Genomic DNA, 18,844 nt, shown 5'->3' with positions numbered 1-18,844 from the left:
AGGATGTTTTAAAAATAAGATAATTTCAGGAGGAATTAAGACAGTAATTGTTTAAAAGTTGCTATATTAATGATTTAAAAACAAATAAAGAAGTCAGCTTTTCATCAGCTCAGTGAGGGCATCTTACTTGGAGACTTTAGCAAATATTCTCCACACTTGCTGACTGGGATGCATAATTCTCTGGAATTGGAGATTTTGACTATGCTCTCACATATCATATTACAACGAAACACAGACATTTTATAGGGAGAAAAAAAAATTTAAAAAAAGTTCCACTGGGTTTTTATTTTATTTTTTAACATTATTCCAAGCTTACAGCAGATATCTTCTGCTGGAGAAACCTACTTCTCCTGTTTTTCACAGATGCACTGTGTTTCAGGACCTGTAAAGTAATTCAAGGCTTTGACCTTGATTAGTTATCTCCACTACTTAAAGGCAGGAAAAATCAATTTACCTGAATGCCATCAAGCAACTTGCTCATGCACCAATAACTGTCAGCTTCTATGTTCTGCAGCACTTCTTCAGGCAGACTGGAAACATCAAAATTTTCCACTTCTTCTTCTTCTGTTTCAGAAAAAGAGAGAGAAAGACAAGTCAATGAAGAGTACAGAATAAATAAAGTAAGGATGAAGAAAATAACTGAAAATAAAAGACGACTACTGCTCATCTTCTAGTCAGTAACTTTAACACACATTTCCTCTAAGATGAACAAAATGAATCATTTATCGCTCAACTGTGTCATCTAATGACTTTAAATGTTAATGAATACTTAATTTGTTGCAGACTGTGACAATCTCAAACCATGTCTGGTTAATCAGAATTTATATATAATAAATTACTTCATTCTAGACATTTCACACCTGAAAAAGGATTATCAGAAGCACTATAAGAGGCCTCAAGCTCCCTACGAACAATCTCTGCAGAACATGTGTACGTTTGCATCGCACACGGTAAAATTCTGACAGCTCTCTGGGAAGAACACGGGCAACGGAGATAGCGAGAAATGACTGAAGTGAAACAGATCACCAGCAAGAAAAATAAATATATAGAGCAAGAAACCTAATTCAGATTAGACAATTAACCTAGGTGATGTACGCTTGACAAAATTAATCCAAACAAAAGTGCTAGCTTCACAGCTCAAAAACAAGACTACAATGAGGGAAAACTCCTCCTAAGTCCAGAAAAGGTAGCAATTCATCATCAACATCAAAATTTCAGTGAGTCCAGTATAACAAAAAGAAAATTTGAAGATATACTGGACTTTCCCAGTGACTTACTCAGAGGAAGATTGAAAATGACTAGATTTAGCATAAAATACTATGACTATATCTTTTTTAAAAGTCAGTTTAGGAGGACAAGAGGTTTCATGTGAACCTTTACAAAATTACCATTAAGCACCTAACCCCAATTAGATCTGCCATGTAGCTAAAAGAAAAAAGAAGAAAAAAAGAAACTAGCAAAGGAGCCTTCTTTAACAAATACTTGAGAAATGAAAAGCAAGGATGAATATTCACATTAATTTAGAAGAGAAAACCAGACAGCAGAAAAGAAAATCAATGCATCTTCAACAGGAACAAAAGTGTTTGGTATTTCATATATACTTTTACTCATATAATGTTTTTATAAATTATACTATGTTTATTATACTTTCATATACCAGCTCCCCAGTGAAAAATAAAGTTAATGCTTAATATTTTTAATTTAATTTTAATTTTCATTCCAAAATATATTTGGCAATCACATTGTGATGAGAAAACCAAATAAAAAAGATTAAGGAAAAAAAAAGAAAAAGCAAAAACGAAATGGCACATTCTTTTTCTGTCTCCCATTCTCTTTCTGCCTCCCAATGCCTAAAGTAAAACAATAAATGAGCCAGAATTCCTTGTGTTTATATAAACTGCAAGCAACACTGAACATTTTTCCTCTTGAAAGAGGCACTCTTCAGGCACTCCATCAGTAAATACTTCCTGAAGGAATAAGATTATAGCTGCTTCAACTACAGATGTTTTGCCATTTTCCCATCTCTGAGCACCTTTTCTTTTTGTGATACTGCTGTCGTATTTCTGAACAAAAAGGAAGCTACAGACCATAGCAGTACACAATAACTCTTCTACAGGTGGTTATGAAAAGGTAGCAAATGCAAAAAATCTTATTTATCTTACTCTTTCAAAGTCTACCATTTCACACTGTATTCGCATACCAGGATTTAAATCAACAAATAAGCTTAAGATTCACCTAACCAGCTGAACATCTTTCCTCCCTTCACAGCCAGTGTGGAAAAAAGCAAGTTACAGAATGAGATAGCTAACACAGTTCTGAAGTGGACACCTAAAATAAAGCAGATGAATCACTTCCCCAAAGGTTCCTGTTTCTCCACGTGAGCTCTACCTCGAGCTTACGACGACCACCTCACAACGCAGGCCGCCAAACCACAGAAAGCTAGAAGCAGCTGACGTAAGCCTGACTGCCCACCAGAAGACTTCTCACCCTGCGACTGAACTACCTGTGACAATCAAAAATCACTGAATGTGAGAAAGGCAGTTTGAGAAACAAGGCTGAAGGTACTTGAACTGCAAAGAAACTCTAGCATTAATACTTTGCAAAAACCGGATTCTGATTTTTCTGTCAAGCAAGTACTCTCAAATTAGACAGACAATAGCTTTTTTTTTTTTTTTTTTTGGCAAGAAAGCAGAGCATCACTTTTCAGAAACTTTTCCAATGGTTCCCTACTGCTTTTCATCACTACAAGTATGTTCATCAAGCCCAAAATTGGATGTCAGAATAGGCCACTCTGAAATGGACTCAGGTCTGACAGTAAATTCTAAGTCTCATTATTTCACGGGAAAAAAAAATGTATTAGAGATGGAAAGACAACTATTATCAAGTTGTTTCTGCTCTACTTTGGGTGATCTTGGAAATCAAAAAAATTCATATAGCATTCAGGAAATCATCCAATCCTTTCACTAAAAAAATTCAGTAAAAGAAAGTCCCTAAATATAATGTCACAGACTTCCATGCATAACCAGATGGAGATGAAAACGACACTTTTAGGAAGTACTCATGCAGTTTTTCTGTTCTCACAAGCCTATCTTCAGCAAAGATATCCAAGAACATTATGCTTTTCTGTAGCATATATTGATTGATTCCTAGCATTTTCATAAGCATCTTAACCATAAAATAAATATTCGGGATTTTTTATGATATGTTCTATAAATATACAGGTTACTTGCAATCCAATTTTTCATTTCTATTGTGCTTCACATGCATCTGTAGTAAGATGGTCTCTTCTAATGTCAGAAGATGAAGTTTTGAAATACAGAAAAAACCTCCTAATGTGTAAGACAACACAGTATATTTTGACTATATACTAATAGCATTCACCTTGTGTAAGATGACTGTCTCAAACTTTAGCTTAGAAACTGTATATTAAAACATTTCAAAGAGTAAAATCTAGCTACGCAGAGATATGTCAAAATATATTTTCTGTTGTGTCTGCTAAGAAGCATAATTTTTCGATATGCTAGAATATAAGTATTTTAACCAGTACTTCTTGATTAAGATATTGTAGATGCTCAAAAGGAGCTACACCATGGAAGCCACCCATATACCAAACAAACATGACAGAGCCTCATAAAAGCCACAAAACAAGTAAGCGCTCATGATCTGCAATAGTTTCTGCTGCATCGGTATGATCTAATTTGCTACACTTTATTGAGAAAGTTCAAAACTGACTCTGATTATTTGAGACATCCTTTTTCCACACTACAACTGAAATGAACACGAGCCATTCATTTTCAATACAACTTCTTCAAAATAAGGAACATCTGATTGGCGCAATAACATGCAAAATATCAGTTTACATATTTATCACTTATTTCTGTAGGGACATAGTGCAAAGTGCTTTTTCTATGCAATTTTAAGAAAAAAATCAAGTTGATTGTTGCATAGATTTTCTTTTTGCTTATTTGTAGGAATAAACACATTAGAGACATTAAAAAAGAAAGAGTGGAAAGGGTTTCAGGACAAACAACAGAAAAAGCAAAAAATAACTATCTAAAAAGTACATGAGATGAAGTATTATTTCAATTTAAGTATTGTGTTGGAAAACAAAATTGCAAATTGCAGTTTTAGATGACTTTAAATTTTTTTTCAACGAGTTAAATCTGAACGGACAGTAATATAAAGATTAAATAACAAGAGAATGGGGAAAAACAGCAGGCAAATGTGTATATGTATCAATATCTGGGTAAAAAAATCACTCCATAAAAATTCCCAATTACAAAGTCTCACAGCAACATTTCTCATTTTCTTCAGTTTCCTGTGGAGATTTTTATCGTGTTATCTATGTAATTGTAGAAGACAGTAAATAGTTGCTTGGAGGAAAATTGCTGTAGCATGGAGTCAATGACATGCTGATTCAAATGCTTGTGTTGCTGTAAGCATGGTATTAGCTGCTCATTCCCAGTGTATGCTTCTGAAATCTTCCACAATGTGAAAAGAACTATTAACTTGTTCTAAACAGCTTTAACCGGATCTCCTCAAAAAGGCAGTGGCATAGGAATAAAATTAAAAATTTACAAGTTACAACTTGTTATACCTTTATTTCTCCAACTACTATAAAAAATAAACATGTGAAACAGCTAACGTCTTGCCTCCATTAGAAAGAAAATACAGGTTTTAACAGGAGATTAAGACTAGTCAATACTTTTGGTGGAAGGTGATCAAAAGGTAAAAATTAAATTCTTGAAATATTTGAATCACACCTTTTCTATATAGATCATGAGCAAACATCTGCCATTACAGACTGATGGAATCATGTACTATATGAATTTTTACATTAACTAAAGAATTAGGAAATTTTAACTTTGGAGAGAATTTTATTTATGAAAAAGCCACGTCCCAATTTGAAGATTAAATATTGAAAACACATGAGATTAAAGTGGAATAGTACTACTGGTGCAGCACTCTCAATGCATCCCCATAGCCAACTGCGTCCAATAATCCCTGTCCAAATACAACAAAGAAAAGGCGGGCCGTATTCAGATTTTATCCACACCTATTACTTATACCAATTCTCAGTCTTTCTAAAGAGGAGGAGGAAAAACAATGACTATAACCTGACAAAGTTTTACTGCTTCACCACTTCAAGCAAGCTTAAACAAAACCCATTCTATTAAATAAAGCATACACGCTTTGAAGGGAAACGTGTTTTCAGTGCAAGCAGACATTTAATTGCCGCATTAATGTTGTAATTTCAGCCCTGTATCTTGACATGCTGTCCCAGCACTCAAATTCATGTAAAACTCAGATGAGTTCACTAGAGCAGGAGGTAGGAGCCAAAATGCATGGCAGTATAAGAACAAGTCAAAGGGAGAAGCCAAGAACAGACGTGTAAGGGGATCATTAAATTATGCTTGGTTTTCTATTCTTTTATATATAATTTATAATTTATATTAACACTAGAAATGTTATGTTTCTGAACATCCTAAAATCATTCTCTGTTTTGCAGCACTTACTTACTTAAATATATTTCTTGTCTAATGTACAAAAAGTATTCCAATAGTTTAAGACCAATATAGCTTACACAGAGCTTATATAGCTTTTACAGAGGTGCAGAGAAATCCATTATGACACTTGGACACCTCTCTATATAAATTTTGTAGAATTAAAGTATTATTTTGTTGTAAACTACTGTAGTAGTTAGATCTTCAGATAAACCTAACTTAAAAATTAATAGCTAAGTAAACAAACTACGAAAACAAACAATTGTGTGTGGAGGTGAACAGTAATATTCCCATATCTAGATCTTATACATTCCACTTTGAAGCACAGTTTTCAAAGATTTATGAAGCAGCTATTCAGCCATTGTTGCATTACTGCAATGTTTTTCTAAAGAGATCAGGATATAATAGATCATTTAAGTGTAAATTCTTAAAGTAACAATTAACTAATTACAAATTCACATAACCACATCAATATCTCCCCTTAAAAAGAACCTAATTATGCATTTATCAGATAGATACAGCTTTTGAGCTGCTAAGGACTGATTACTAAAGTAAAAGCTTCCCTTTCTTTGTGACACTACAATCACAAAGATAAAATTAAATAAATAAATAGATAGATAGATAGATAGATAAAAGGAATTCAATCACCTCATCAGTCCAGGCTCCAGTAAACACGACTTTAGTGCATTTAATTCATTCCCATGTTATCAGCCATTTTGTCCCACACAAAGTGTATTGTTGACTTGTCTGTTATAATACTGTTAATAATCTTACTTGTGTTCAGTGGATCTGTCACGGTTTCCTAAAGATCTAACAGGAAGCAGAGCAAATACCTTTATATATATCATTATAAGATTAATGCTTCTAACATCATTCTGTTTTAATCATTTTACTTTATTAATATTAGTTCTGAAAATAATTTTACATATATGGATAACGTTATAATCTCCTTTGACCTGGAGAATAAGAAAAATCGTATCTTCTATAAAAATACTGTAAGCTTGACTCCTCTGACCTAAATTTTATGCTTTCAGAATTGTAAGTACTCTCAAATTGTTTTATCACAAAAGAGTAAACACTCCATGTATTTATTCTCTAATTCCAGATTCTTCTTCATAATAATAAGTCATTGGGAGACTTCATTCAGTAGGCCTGCACGTTTGCCAGCAAGCTTTTTCACTCAGTCTTTCGTGACCAGGTTTTAATGGCGAGACTATATATTTTTGCTAAAAAGTCCAAACTTCCCCTTAATTCTTATTCATAAGCCATTGCAGGTGTCTACACAGAAATAGGTCTGCTTTTTTTCCAAGAATGATACATTTATTTGAAAAATAAGGAAATTCTTAGCTCATGTTGCAAATTAAAGAAAAGACATGGGCTCCCCACAGGCTGCAGACAACTCTGAATACATACCAACAATTCAGATATGAGAAGTATGAAAAACACCTTTAGTGCTTCAACACTATCACCAAAATACAGAGCACCAAAGAGAATCAAGTAAGCCAGCTGCCAACAGAAGGTCTTTGACCCACAGAACTTGCACAATGCCAAATACAAAACTGGCAACTCTTACACAGGTGAGAAATCTGCCCAATAAATACAATTTATATCTAGAAAAAAGCTTTAAGCCATATTTCTGACTATGACATTATTGTGAACTAACAGTGTTCAAAGCTCATAAGATGACAGCCCTTTTAAAAATATATATTTTTAGCAATAATGAAGAACACAATGTTCAGCACATATTTTTTTCAAATAAATCACTTCAATAGATTTGTTGTCATCAACCAAAATAGATTGCCAGGGAGAAATGACACGTGATACAAAATTATACAAGTATTAGGAAAGGTTGAAGGCTACAGATACCCAAATATAAAATAGCTTAAAATGATCTGTTGCTTTATACCTCCTACCATAGTTTGTCTTATTGATATTCTGTATTTTTGAATATTGAGGGTGAGAGTAACTTACAGTCCTGTGCTTATTTAAAGTAAGGTAGCATGAGACAATGTAACATACAGATTCCAGTTGAATACATTCGATCATCTGGAATTCTTCATGCATTCTCTGCAGGTTTTAAAAACAAGAAAGATTTTAGACAATTGCTATTTTTTTCCTACCTAAAACATACTTAAAACCAAGCATACCATTTTTACTTAGACACAATACGGGCTAGTCTGTAAAAGGCTCAGTGTTTTTTAAATGCTGCGAAAATCATTGCACAGTTTCCATATGAAAACAACAAAAAGTTAAAACAGTGTAACAGAACTCCAAGAAATAGAGACCTGAAAACACAACAATTTGGTTGTGAAACATATTCTAAAGCTGTAATAATCAAATTTTACAGTATGGCCTTTGCAGCTGAAAACAGTGGACACTTAACTAGAAAAATGTGTATTTTGTAAAATAGTTGATGCAGGAGGGTATGTGTTTAATCTTCCAAGAAAAAGGGTGCAAAATAGATTACTGTTCGACTCCCTCTGCCAAACAACTAATAAAGTGGCAGTCATTTGCACACTTTCAAGAAGCCAGTCAGTTACGTTCAACCAAAATTTGTATTACCGAAGAAAGTCATTCAGCAGCTTGAAGTATCAGCAAAGAATGATCAAAGTCAAAGACGAGGATTCATCAGTTTCACCAAGACCTTGCGACTAGATTCCAGTACTACTTAATACTAACTTAGCTTTAGTAGTAAAATGGAATGGAAGTACTGTTACGCAACATTTAGGTTTTATTTACAGGATTCAAAACATGAGTGAACTACCAAAAGAAAAAAGAAAAAAAAAAGAAAAAAAAAAGGGAAGTTTCGGAATTAACTGGATAACTCTGCTAGCTATTTAACATTCTCTACACAGAATCCCTAAGGTGTTTGCCAGCTATTAGTATGAAAGCTCAGCTTATTCCTTATTCAGCAACGTTACCTAAAGATCTGACCAACTTTCACCTCTCCCCCATGCCTTAGTCCTATTTATCTTTGCGAGTAGGTAGCCCTGAGTTGACTATTGCAGTCATTCCCTTGTGCCCCGGCTCAAGCTCTCCTTTATGCTATACTAGAATTGCTGCACTACGCTGTGCATTTGGTCAGAAAGATCTTGCTTTAAATAAGTCAACCATAATGCTTGAAACAATCCCACTGTAGCAGCTTGCAACTTGACACATACTAGCTTACCTGTTTCTCAGGTAAGATTTGAGGCATCTCCTTGTTGTCATAGCTAGATTCTTATCTGTACCAGCCCCAATGGTTTAAAGAACTAGATTTTGTTATCTAACAATCTAACATTTGTCTCCACATCATCATACTGCTTTAAGGACAAAGAAAAACTCAGATCTGCAAGCTTTCTGCATGCTGTTGTTTTGGTTTTTTCTATTCTACACTTTTGTTTTTACCTTTTTTATCTGCAGTTCACAGCTGGATCACTGCCCATTCTTCTGTTCCCTCAGTAGAGTATACCAAAAGGAAATATTCTTTTGTGCTAACTGAAGCAGCAGGATCCCACCTCTGAATCTAGGCATCCCATCAATTATAAATATTTGAAGTAACTATAAGTATGTGCAAATAAAATTTATTTGCAATATTCATAAATACAAAACATTAAAATATTTACCAAAGCAATGTGATCTCATACACAGGGTCTGTATCTAGTGAGAGATGTGATTTGTTAGCATGCAGCCAAAGCAGAGGTCTGCTGCACCCATGAATTACACTAAGCAAGTTAGTACGAGCATGTCTTGAACCCACTAAAAAAACCACTAAAATAGCATAAACTGGCAACAGTGCATAAGTATTTTGTAACATTGTAACATTACTAATATCCTAACCAACAACAAGCATTTGGCAACACAGCTAAGCATAAATATATATATATCACACAATCTCAAAGGGCATGCAGACTTGTGGTATAGCTGTACCAACAGAAAAACACATGCAAGTAGCAAAATCTGCAAGATACGAACTAATGACGTAGAGCTGAAAGGAAAGATGGCTGTCGAAACCAAAATAATCCTGTAGAACAAACAGAAAAAGACCTAGCAAATATGCAATCTTGCAATTCGCAAGCCTAGCAAAATCAAAACAACTTCTGGTCCCACAAATGACATGAATGATGTTAAGAGCAGATGAGATCATTCCCTTTCTTTTGGGGAGAAAGGAGCAACAGACACTAACAATGAAGGGTGAAAAACAGGGAAAAGACACCCCCTACTCCATTCCAGCTTCCCTCATCGAACCAAGCCTAACTCACCTTGACCTTGGTGATTAAGACCAGCAAGGACCAGAGCCATCAAAGCCAACTACACAGCTGCAGGTCTGCGGTGCTTAATAGTCACAGCTAATTTACGATAAGTTTGGTAATGACTGATGGAACAGGTATTGATAATAATTAAGAACTGACATTCATTAACAATACACATGGCCAATAGTTAATGTAGCAAAGTGGTGTTTTGAAGTTTGAAACTTGCCCAATTTCTCAGTGTTTTAAACATTCCTATTACAGCAACCTCTAATTATCAGAGACAGATAGACACACACATCTGCACACGCAAATGTGCACATAAACACATTCATAATTATATACACATACACATAGTCAGTTGCAATATTCAATATACTAATCCTTTCCAACAAAGCATAAAAGACCATATTCAATTCCCCATGCCTGGATGACATATTAACGGTACTATTGAAAGTCCGTCTGTACTATCACAACAAAAGAATCAACTGATCAGATTCAAGGAAGCTTCAAATGATTCAAAAGAGACTACCTACAGATCATACGAGAACAGACTACAGCTGATTGTCCTGAGGGAGAACACAGAAACTAGTGATACAATACACCTTCATATTGTATACTACCCAGCCTCAGCCGATGAAGGTAAAATCGCAAGGAAAGTAAGATTTAGGTGTGCAAGTCATCTGCGAAGAATTTCTTCCTCCACACCACCCTTCATTGGTAATGTTGCTATGGATAACTAAATAATGCTTTATTTTGATGAATAAAAAAATCCTCATGAATATTGACTGTTGGTTCCATAGCCAAAGCCTGTAGCACAGAACTACTGAGGACTACCCAACTACTACTACTGAAAACTTTGTGTCAAAATGATCTCATTTACAGTTAGGTTAATTAGAGAGTTACACAATGACAAGAAGAAACACAGATGTGTCATGTGGAAAGGGACACTCACAAAAACATAAGCAGTAAGCGGTATGCATAACAACAAATTTTAATGCCTCCAAAAAATAAAAATGCAAATAATTATATTTCTATAGCGACATCACCTACTTAGGTATGCATCTTGATATTGTACCTGACACTCTTATATTCATTTAAAAACAGGTCTGATGACAATAAACCAAAAAATCCTATTAGAGAAAATTTACCCAGCTCAATTTCAAAATAATCAATTTGTATTCATTTGTATTGCCAAAAGAATAATTTGCCAAAATATTTCATTATATATGATTCTTCTGACGTAAACGGAATCTAAGAGTGAAGTAAATAAATATACTGTCAATACAACAAACAAGAGTTAACATTAATTTTTCAGGACACTGTATATACTGACTACCATACCTAACAGTTTATTGAGAAGACAAAATTTCAGAATTAATATTGTTTGCACAAGTACTATCGTAAAGTCTGTCGGTTATAAATCAAGTTTATGAGTTTTGGGGGGTTGTTTTGTTTTGTTTTTTGCAATGTAAAGTAACCTCTGCAGAAACTTGTACATTTGAAAGAACTGCAGATGGATTTTGCTGACAGCAGTGTTAACATCTGATGATGGTATTGTATGAATTTCATACAGGAATTTGAAGTCATATCTAAGACGAGATATTTAAGGCTTTAGATAAAACTAACTGATTTTTAAAAACCTTGGAAATTCATACAGTGGCTATTAGCTTTCTAAAGAAAACAAATGTTGTAAGATTGAAAAACAAATATCAGGCTGCAGCTTAAATGGGAGACAATAGCAAGAGAAGGTCAAAAGCAAACTAGTAAGGTCAAACAACTTTAAAACGAACCCCAGCCACAAGGGACTAGTAATTAGCATCCAATAAGCATCATAAGCACAGGATGCTGATGAGCACTCTCTCAGAATGCCTGATAAGCTTCCTGAGAAATCCAAAGGTGCTTTGAGAATAGGAAATAAAAGATTAGAGGTTCAACTTTCCCTCCAAAATGCATTGCTTTAATTACTTAGTTTGTGCTTATCACTTTAATTTTTTAAGCATCAAGCCCATGTATACACACACAAACATACACAGAGTGGGACAAGAGTTAAATCACAGTGAGGTCCACTAAGCCTAAAGCAAGCCTCCGGAACTGGCCTTGCAGAATACACATAAGGCTGGAAAACATATCCTGAGAAGAAAGAAGGAAAGAACTGAAATGCTTTAATAAGACAACTAAAGAGAGCAACAGTAACAGTCTTTAAATATGCAAAAATGTAACCACAAAAAAAAAAGAAATATTTAGGTCTAGTTGGCGACAAGACAAAAAGTAATGTGGTTCGATTGCAACAAGAGAGATTTAGATTACTAGATACTGGGGCGCTGAGGGCAGACCTCACATCTATATTCCAACACTGACAACAGCAGAAACTAGAACAGACTAGATAGAGAAAAAAAACCACCAGTAAACGAAACTCAGCATTGTGCCCATTTTTGTGCTGGAAGTTTTTAAAATGGTAGACAGTTTTGGTCCTAGATACACAGATCCTAACTAGAGGTAGGAGGTAGACTGAGATAACCCTTTCAAGCCTCTTCCATCACCCTATGACATTTTTGCTCTGAATGTAGTATTTGTGGAAGGGGGCAGTGATTACAAAAAGACCCCAAAATTTTCCCACAATGACAGATCTAGTGAAAAGGGCATACAAATAAAATAAAACATACTAACTGTGCCAAGATCAGAGATTCCCACAAGAAGATACAAGGGTATCTGTGCAGATAGATATGTGAAAAACTTTCCTATCAAAATAATTTTATTAGTGTACTGCATCTTAAGAATATTTTAAAGGGATCTGAAATTTTTAAAGAGATGATAAGTTCAACATATGAACTGCTTTTTCCAGTCAATATTACTGATCATGTTAAGTGGAAACACATACTCACTTTTAAAAAGAACACATTAAAAAAAATACATCATAACAAAAGCCAAGGAATTACACTTCACGGAAAACATATATAGCTGTTTACAAAATACATAATATTTTAATCTCACAAAAATATTTATAGAAGTAGTAATAGAAGAATTACACAACAGTAAGAGGAACTTGGTGAGACATATCTAATGCTCACTCTGTTAAAATGTGTTTTTACAGGACTACTTTAAAGACAGCCACTCTAGCACTTACTGCTGCTATTTACAATCTCCCAGTGAAATTGCAGCCTGTAGCAGAGAAATACCTCTGCTTGCTTTTATCATGAGTTTGCATCACTTTAAAAAAAAAAAAAGAAAAGAAAAAAAAAGACATATTGTATAGGTATTTATCACTAAGACAAAGAAATAATCACACAAGACAGTAAAATTTCTCTCTAGAAAAAACACAATCTAGTCGAAAATACCACAGCATGGTTTCTTTATACTCTTTTCCTGTATTAATGTAAGAAAGGTAATGTATTTTAGTACAAATCTAATTTAAAGAAAGTAAACTTTTTCCTTACACTGAGACATGAAAGGCAGAACATGCAACCCAGTTCAGAAAGATGTCTTTAGTGACAGTACAGTTTGCAACTCCATAAGTTAAAAAAAAACCCATGTTTTTAATCAAAATTCATGTGCTATGAAAGCATTAAACATTTTCTGTTAGCATGAAATAAGGCAATTAAAACAAAAAAATTGTTTGGCAAAAATTTTGATTTTTTGCATTTTCTTCTTAGCCACTGTGCTTAAGTATTTAATTTTTTCACTGTTGCTTTATACTTTATTTTCTACAGCTTAAAGTAGAAATCCAAAATTTTGGATTTCCCAACTTAACAGCAAGTCAAAAATTCCATGCTTATGAAAATCAATTTTTTTTATTTACTTGTCTATGTTAAACAGAAGTTTGTATTTAAACTACAAGCAAAGCCTATTCCAATTGAAGTTTCAGCCTATAGACTTCTGACAACTGTATTTAAATTGGTCTGAATGTTTTGAAAGATTATTAACAAAATAACAAAAATACAATTAAAGTTTAAAGTATTGATAAATCTCAATTTAAAAGCCTTCTTTTAGATCTTGAAACACTACTGACGTTTTTGAACAGTATTTGAATTTTATATTTCTGACAATTTATACAGCCTATCATCATTACTTAAATAATTATTTCCCCTTCAACTTTTTTCCGCAAGTTCCTTCATAATAAACACGAAAAGTTGTGATATTTGGATGCCCAAAGCCATTAAGGTCATTTCCTAATCTGTCGGAACACATGCGTGAGAAGATTTAGATCTGAAAGTATAACCACCTCGGTGCTTCTTCACTACAGAAGGATAATCATTAATTATAACTATACAGAGACCACGGGGAGAGATAAACAAATGCACATGCCAGAACTAAAATATGCAGCTCCCTTTGGAATACATTTCTCTCCCTACAGTTACATTAATTGCAATTAGCTCTCTCTTTCTCCACAATTCTTTCGTTTTTACACCTGCAGAAGTCTTTTGGCTTCTTTTCAATTTCATTTTACTGCTTCCACCATTACTCAGGTTCTTATTTGTTCTCATGACCCAGTATTTCCAATTTGCAGTTTCAATTAAAATGCCTTTCAGTAAACTCTCATGGCTTCCTCAGAGTGCAACAGTCTATTAGTTTTTAATTTCTTTCAGAAATGAGACAATATAATCTACAAAAGATATTTTGATCCTCCTTACTTTTTAAGGTAGATTTCACATTATCAATTTAATTTCATGTTTAAAAATCTGGGAGTGTATTCTGAGCATCGTATTATAATACATCTCCTCTAGACAAATGCATTCCTGAATTCAGAAACACAAACACTGATGCAAAATCAACTTTTAAAATATATAGTTAAAATGCATGTCAGTGATCATATTTATCCTCCTTTTCACCTAGTAGATCTTACTAAAATAAAACTTTTGTTAGCAGAAAAATTTTGTATATGTGGGGAAAACAAGTCCTTTTCTCTCAACTACTTTTTAATGCACCTTACTGAAAAACACAGAAGACATACCAGCAAATAGTTGAATAATATAAGCAGATTGTGTTTAAACAGACGAAATCGGAGTTAGCTGAAAAAACGCAATACTTAAGTCAAAAAAGGAAGAGTTACAATTCAATTATTGTGAAAGTTAATGACAGAGATTTGAGTTTGTTTTGATTTTTTTCCTGGAAAAGTAGAATAATATTTAATATAAGATAGGGTACAAATAGATACATAATTGTAGGCCAGAAAAAAAATCCGTATTAACCCTCTAAGCTACATGAGGCACTTGAAGTAGAACATAGAAGCAAGAATGTGGATCCCCATCTGAAGAACAGTAAATACTGCTGTGGAAAAAAAAAAAACACCAATGAACCAATTGTTAGTACAACCTCATAAGCTGTCTTGGAGAGAATGGAAATCCTTGGCAGCAGTGAGATGATGTGAAATAAGCTTTCAGGAAGAACAAAGACAGCAGAGACAACCTGTAGTCTATAAAGACGTTCTCTCACCAGCCAACGGGAACAGAACGGAGAATAGTATAATTGTGCTACTTCAGCATTATTATAACTCATATGTTTAATCATGACAGAAAATTAAGATAACAACTCAAAGGTCTTGAAGACTTCCTCTAGTAAAATACAGGAGGTAGCATGCTGAATAACTCAAACTGGACAAATCTCTCATTAAACTGAAACTATATACTCAGAAAAAAGGAAAGGCGGGGTTTGTAGGATGAATGAATATCTTGTTAGACCAACTGATTTAATTGGGAGAAGAGCACTAAACAAGTTCACAGACACAAAAGCCGTTTTCATGGTCTATAAAATGATATTACCATTCTGCAGTTTTATATAACAATGTGACTATTCTAACGAATCTCAATAACATAAGCATTGTAATACACAGAAATAACCTCAGTAACTTCAGGGTATCAAAAGACAGTGAACTGGTAAAACCTGAACATTTAAACAAACATTTTGTCTCATATAATAAAAGCTAAATTATTCTTAGACAGGCCTATCATTTTATTAATTACAGTATCTGACAATAAGAAACAAATTACGACAACAGTGAGACTAACTCCTGTGTTGACTTGGGGAGGATTAAGATCCCATTTTTTCTTAAATGAGTTGGAATGCCCTTCTCTTGAAGTGTTTAATACAGCTGACAAATAAGATGATGATGTAAACCAAATAATTTCAGAAAGGAAAGACTGGCATTGGCTAATGATCCATCTCAGGGTGGCCAGTAGCAGAAGCTCTCCAACAGCATGCAAGAAACATGGGAGACATACACTGATCCTTTCTCCTGGTGAGGGATCACAAAAGCCGAAAAAATGCATGATGTATACACACCAGTAATCACCAATGACAGCTAACATCCGTGAACTTCTCCAGCCTGTCTTTTTAACCCCTTTATATTTTTAGCAACTGAACCATTACTACAAAAAAAGTCCAGCCCTTTTATTCTTACTTAATTCAGTTTAGTGCCTGCTACATCCATTGCTCTAGTATATGCTCAAGACTCACTCCTCATCCTCCCCCTACCCTGCAATTCATAATTATTCATCACTGTCTCACACCTCACTCTGCCATCCCTTCTCCAGGCTCCTGGCTATCCAGAACTGATTCAACATATAAATGCAGCACTGAATTACAAAGTGACATTTAGTAACAGTAATATTTACAGTTTTGCTTTCTGTTCCTCACCTAATGATTCATGAAGATGACATGAAGCAGGGCTTGTATAACCGAAACTTTGTTTTTGCAATTATACATTGCTAACTTCCATGCCTCCGGCACCAGAGTTAATTTAAATAATAATTTAGGTATTTTAAAATATAGGTCAACAATTTCACAATTTAATTTTGTTAGAAGCCTTGGGTTAGTCCCCTTTCAGCTTGACAACTTCTTATTTATTTAGGGAAGTGTTCTAGAAATCCCTTATAGTAAAGCTTCACTTTGAAAGAATTCCTCTGATTTTGTCCATAAGACAGAGTCTGTAAGTTATTTCACAGGAAACACCTAAACAAAAAGATCCACACAACTCCCCTGGTGCGGGATGGCATCTCATACACTACTTTTACACCTCTGTTAGGCTTCCTGGCTCTGATGTGGTCGAGTAAGTTTTTATTCCCCTAACATGTAAAAATCACTGAAAAAAAGATGTAGCTTCCTGGGTTTATAAGTTCCTATCCATTTTTCTGATTTGGATGCTGTTTCTGCTTTACAAAAGTCTTCACACTATAGCTTTACTCTTAATAACAAATCAAGGCTGGGCCATACATCGTAACATACTGAAGATTAGTATTCTGAACATACTCTTCATTCAGGGACGTGAAAAAAAGAAAACAAAGATTAAAAAAAAAACCCAAACCCCACTCATAGATGCCTTCACAAACGGTAACGAGTGGGACAGATAACAGGAAGCTGTAAATTTAAGGAATATAATCCAGTTACATTTGCCCCAACAGCCATGAGAAATTTTCATACTAGAACAAGACATTACATAAGGAAGAGTAAGGAGGTGAAGATAATCTTATGCCTCCAGACAGAAATACGTAGATAAATATTGAAACGGAGATTACTAATTTTTCAGTTACTATTTTATGTCAACAAATATTAAGATTGCAGATTGTCATTTAATACTCTATTTAACAAGAAAGCCAGTCACATATAGTAGCATCTTTAAGGCAAAAATTATGAATTCAAATCCTGGTACCTGGAAGTAACTTCTACCAGTCAACCGAAAATGTAAGTTGGATAAATCCTCAGTTTGACACTTACTTAAATCTTTCAAGTAACCTATGTTTGCTTCATCAATAGTTGCTCTCACAGCCTGTCTTCCTTACACTTTTTTTTTTAAAGCTTGTCACCAGTACAGAGATCAGAATACATTAACTGTTGCTTATTGCACTTTCAATAAAAATATTAGAGCATGGTAGTTAGAAATACCATTGATTTGAAATACCTATTTAGGTACATTAAAATGACAGCTTTGGGACTCAAAGCACACCTACTTAAGTAAGTAGGTGCCACGCTGAAAAATGCAAAACATGACAAGTACAAACACCACAGATATTTTCTTTATTACATAAAAGCTCTTACTTTTTATTTAAAGTCTTACAAAAAAACGCAGAAGTTTGTAAAATAAATAGTAAAGCTTCCGTTAAAAAAAGAAAAAAAAAAACACACACACATTTTCCCATCTCTTCTCCCAAACAGAGGGAAAGTTAGCCTGTAATACAATGATTCTCCTGTGAAGCAATACACATAAGACATTCACATTTTTAAGCTGAAATGCCTCAGTAACCTCTATTCTACCCTGAGCATGCATCCACCATAACACCGTCCATTTTGCCCAACTTTTTGTTCTATTCCTCATACTACCACATTTAATCTAACTCAGAAATACAAGTCTTAGGAGTAGCTTTTAAAAACAGGGTAAAAAGCTTTTTACACTTTCCTAGTGCTTATAAAACAAATGGCTCAAATTATATCCAGATAAACAAATGAGATTACACTGAAGAATTGTTTTTAGACAAATATATTATTTCAATTTATTCTAGGAAACTTATGAAATTAGTACAAGCACAAAGGAATAGAGCAAATACTTTCCAAAGTTAAAAGAAAAACATTTAAAGCAAATAATCTGCTTCCCTTATCAAATAAAAGCCAATTAGAAAAATTTTAAACGCCAAACTATCATGAACTTGAATTATTTTAATCCAATAATTTGTCCATAGAGCTGTGCTGAATAAATATAAACCACTTTAGAATTATAAAACTCAAAGACAACAATATTTGAAAATTGTTTAAACAGACAAAAAGCTCCAGGAGTGCCTAGACTGTAAATGGTAGTATTATAAAGCAATGGAAAAATCCTATTAAGGTTTAGCAAAAAGTCTACCATACACTTCAGAAATAAAAAAAAAACAATCAGGTTCAAATTAGATGCAAAAAATGATAGTTATAGAAGCTTCATAAAACTCTAACAGATGAACGCAATTGTGATGTTTTTTCTTTCTTTTCATCTAGACTTGAATTCATATTAATAATTGGAGTACGAAAGAATGAATGCAACAGTGAAATTCATCTAATAGTAGATGTGAAGCATTATTACTCTGTTTTTATACAGGTCCTGTGTAATTTATTTTCCTTGTGTACGTTGCATGAATTAGAACACAC

General features: G+C 33.9%; 1 protein-coding gene across 3 annotated transcripts in view; it reads right to left on the bottom strand.

Moving 5' to 3' along the window:
- Positions 1–18,844, bottom strand: part of TBC1D22A (TBC1 domain family member 22A) — a 193,342-nt gene that overhangs the window by 114,661 nt on the left and 59,837 nt on the right. For all 3 annotated transcript variants that reach the window (XM_064506146.1, XM_026095360.2, XM_026095358.2), the window contains exon 9: positions 455–564. In XM_064506146.1, the coding sequence (XP_064362216.1) occupies positions 455–564 (110 nt within the window). The remainder of the gene's footprint in view (positions 1–454; positions 565–18,844) is intronic.

Source organism: Dromaius novaehollandiae, chromosome 1, assembly GCF_036370855.1.
Source record: "Dromaius novaehollandiae isolate bDroNov1 chromosome 1, bDroNov1.hap1, whole genome shotgun sequence".
Classification (NCBI taxonomy): domain Eukaryota; kingdom Metazoa; phylum Chordata; class Aves; order Casuariiformes; family Dromaiidae; genus Dromaius; species Dromaius novaehollandiae.
Note: the sequence above shows the minus strand (reverse complement) of the source record. Positions and strands in the feature narration are given on the sequence as shown.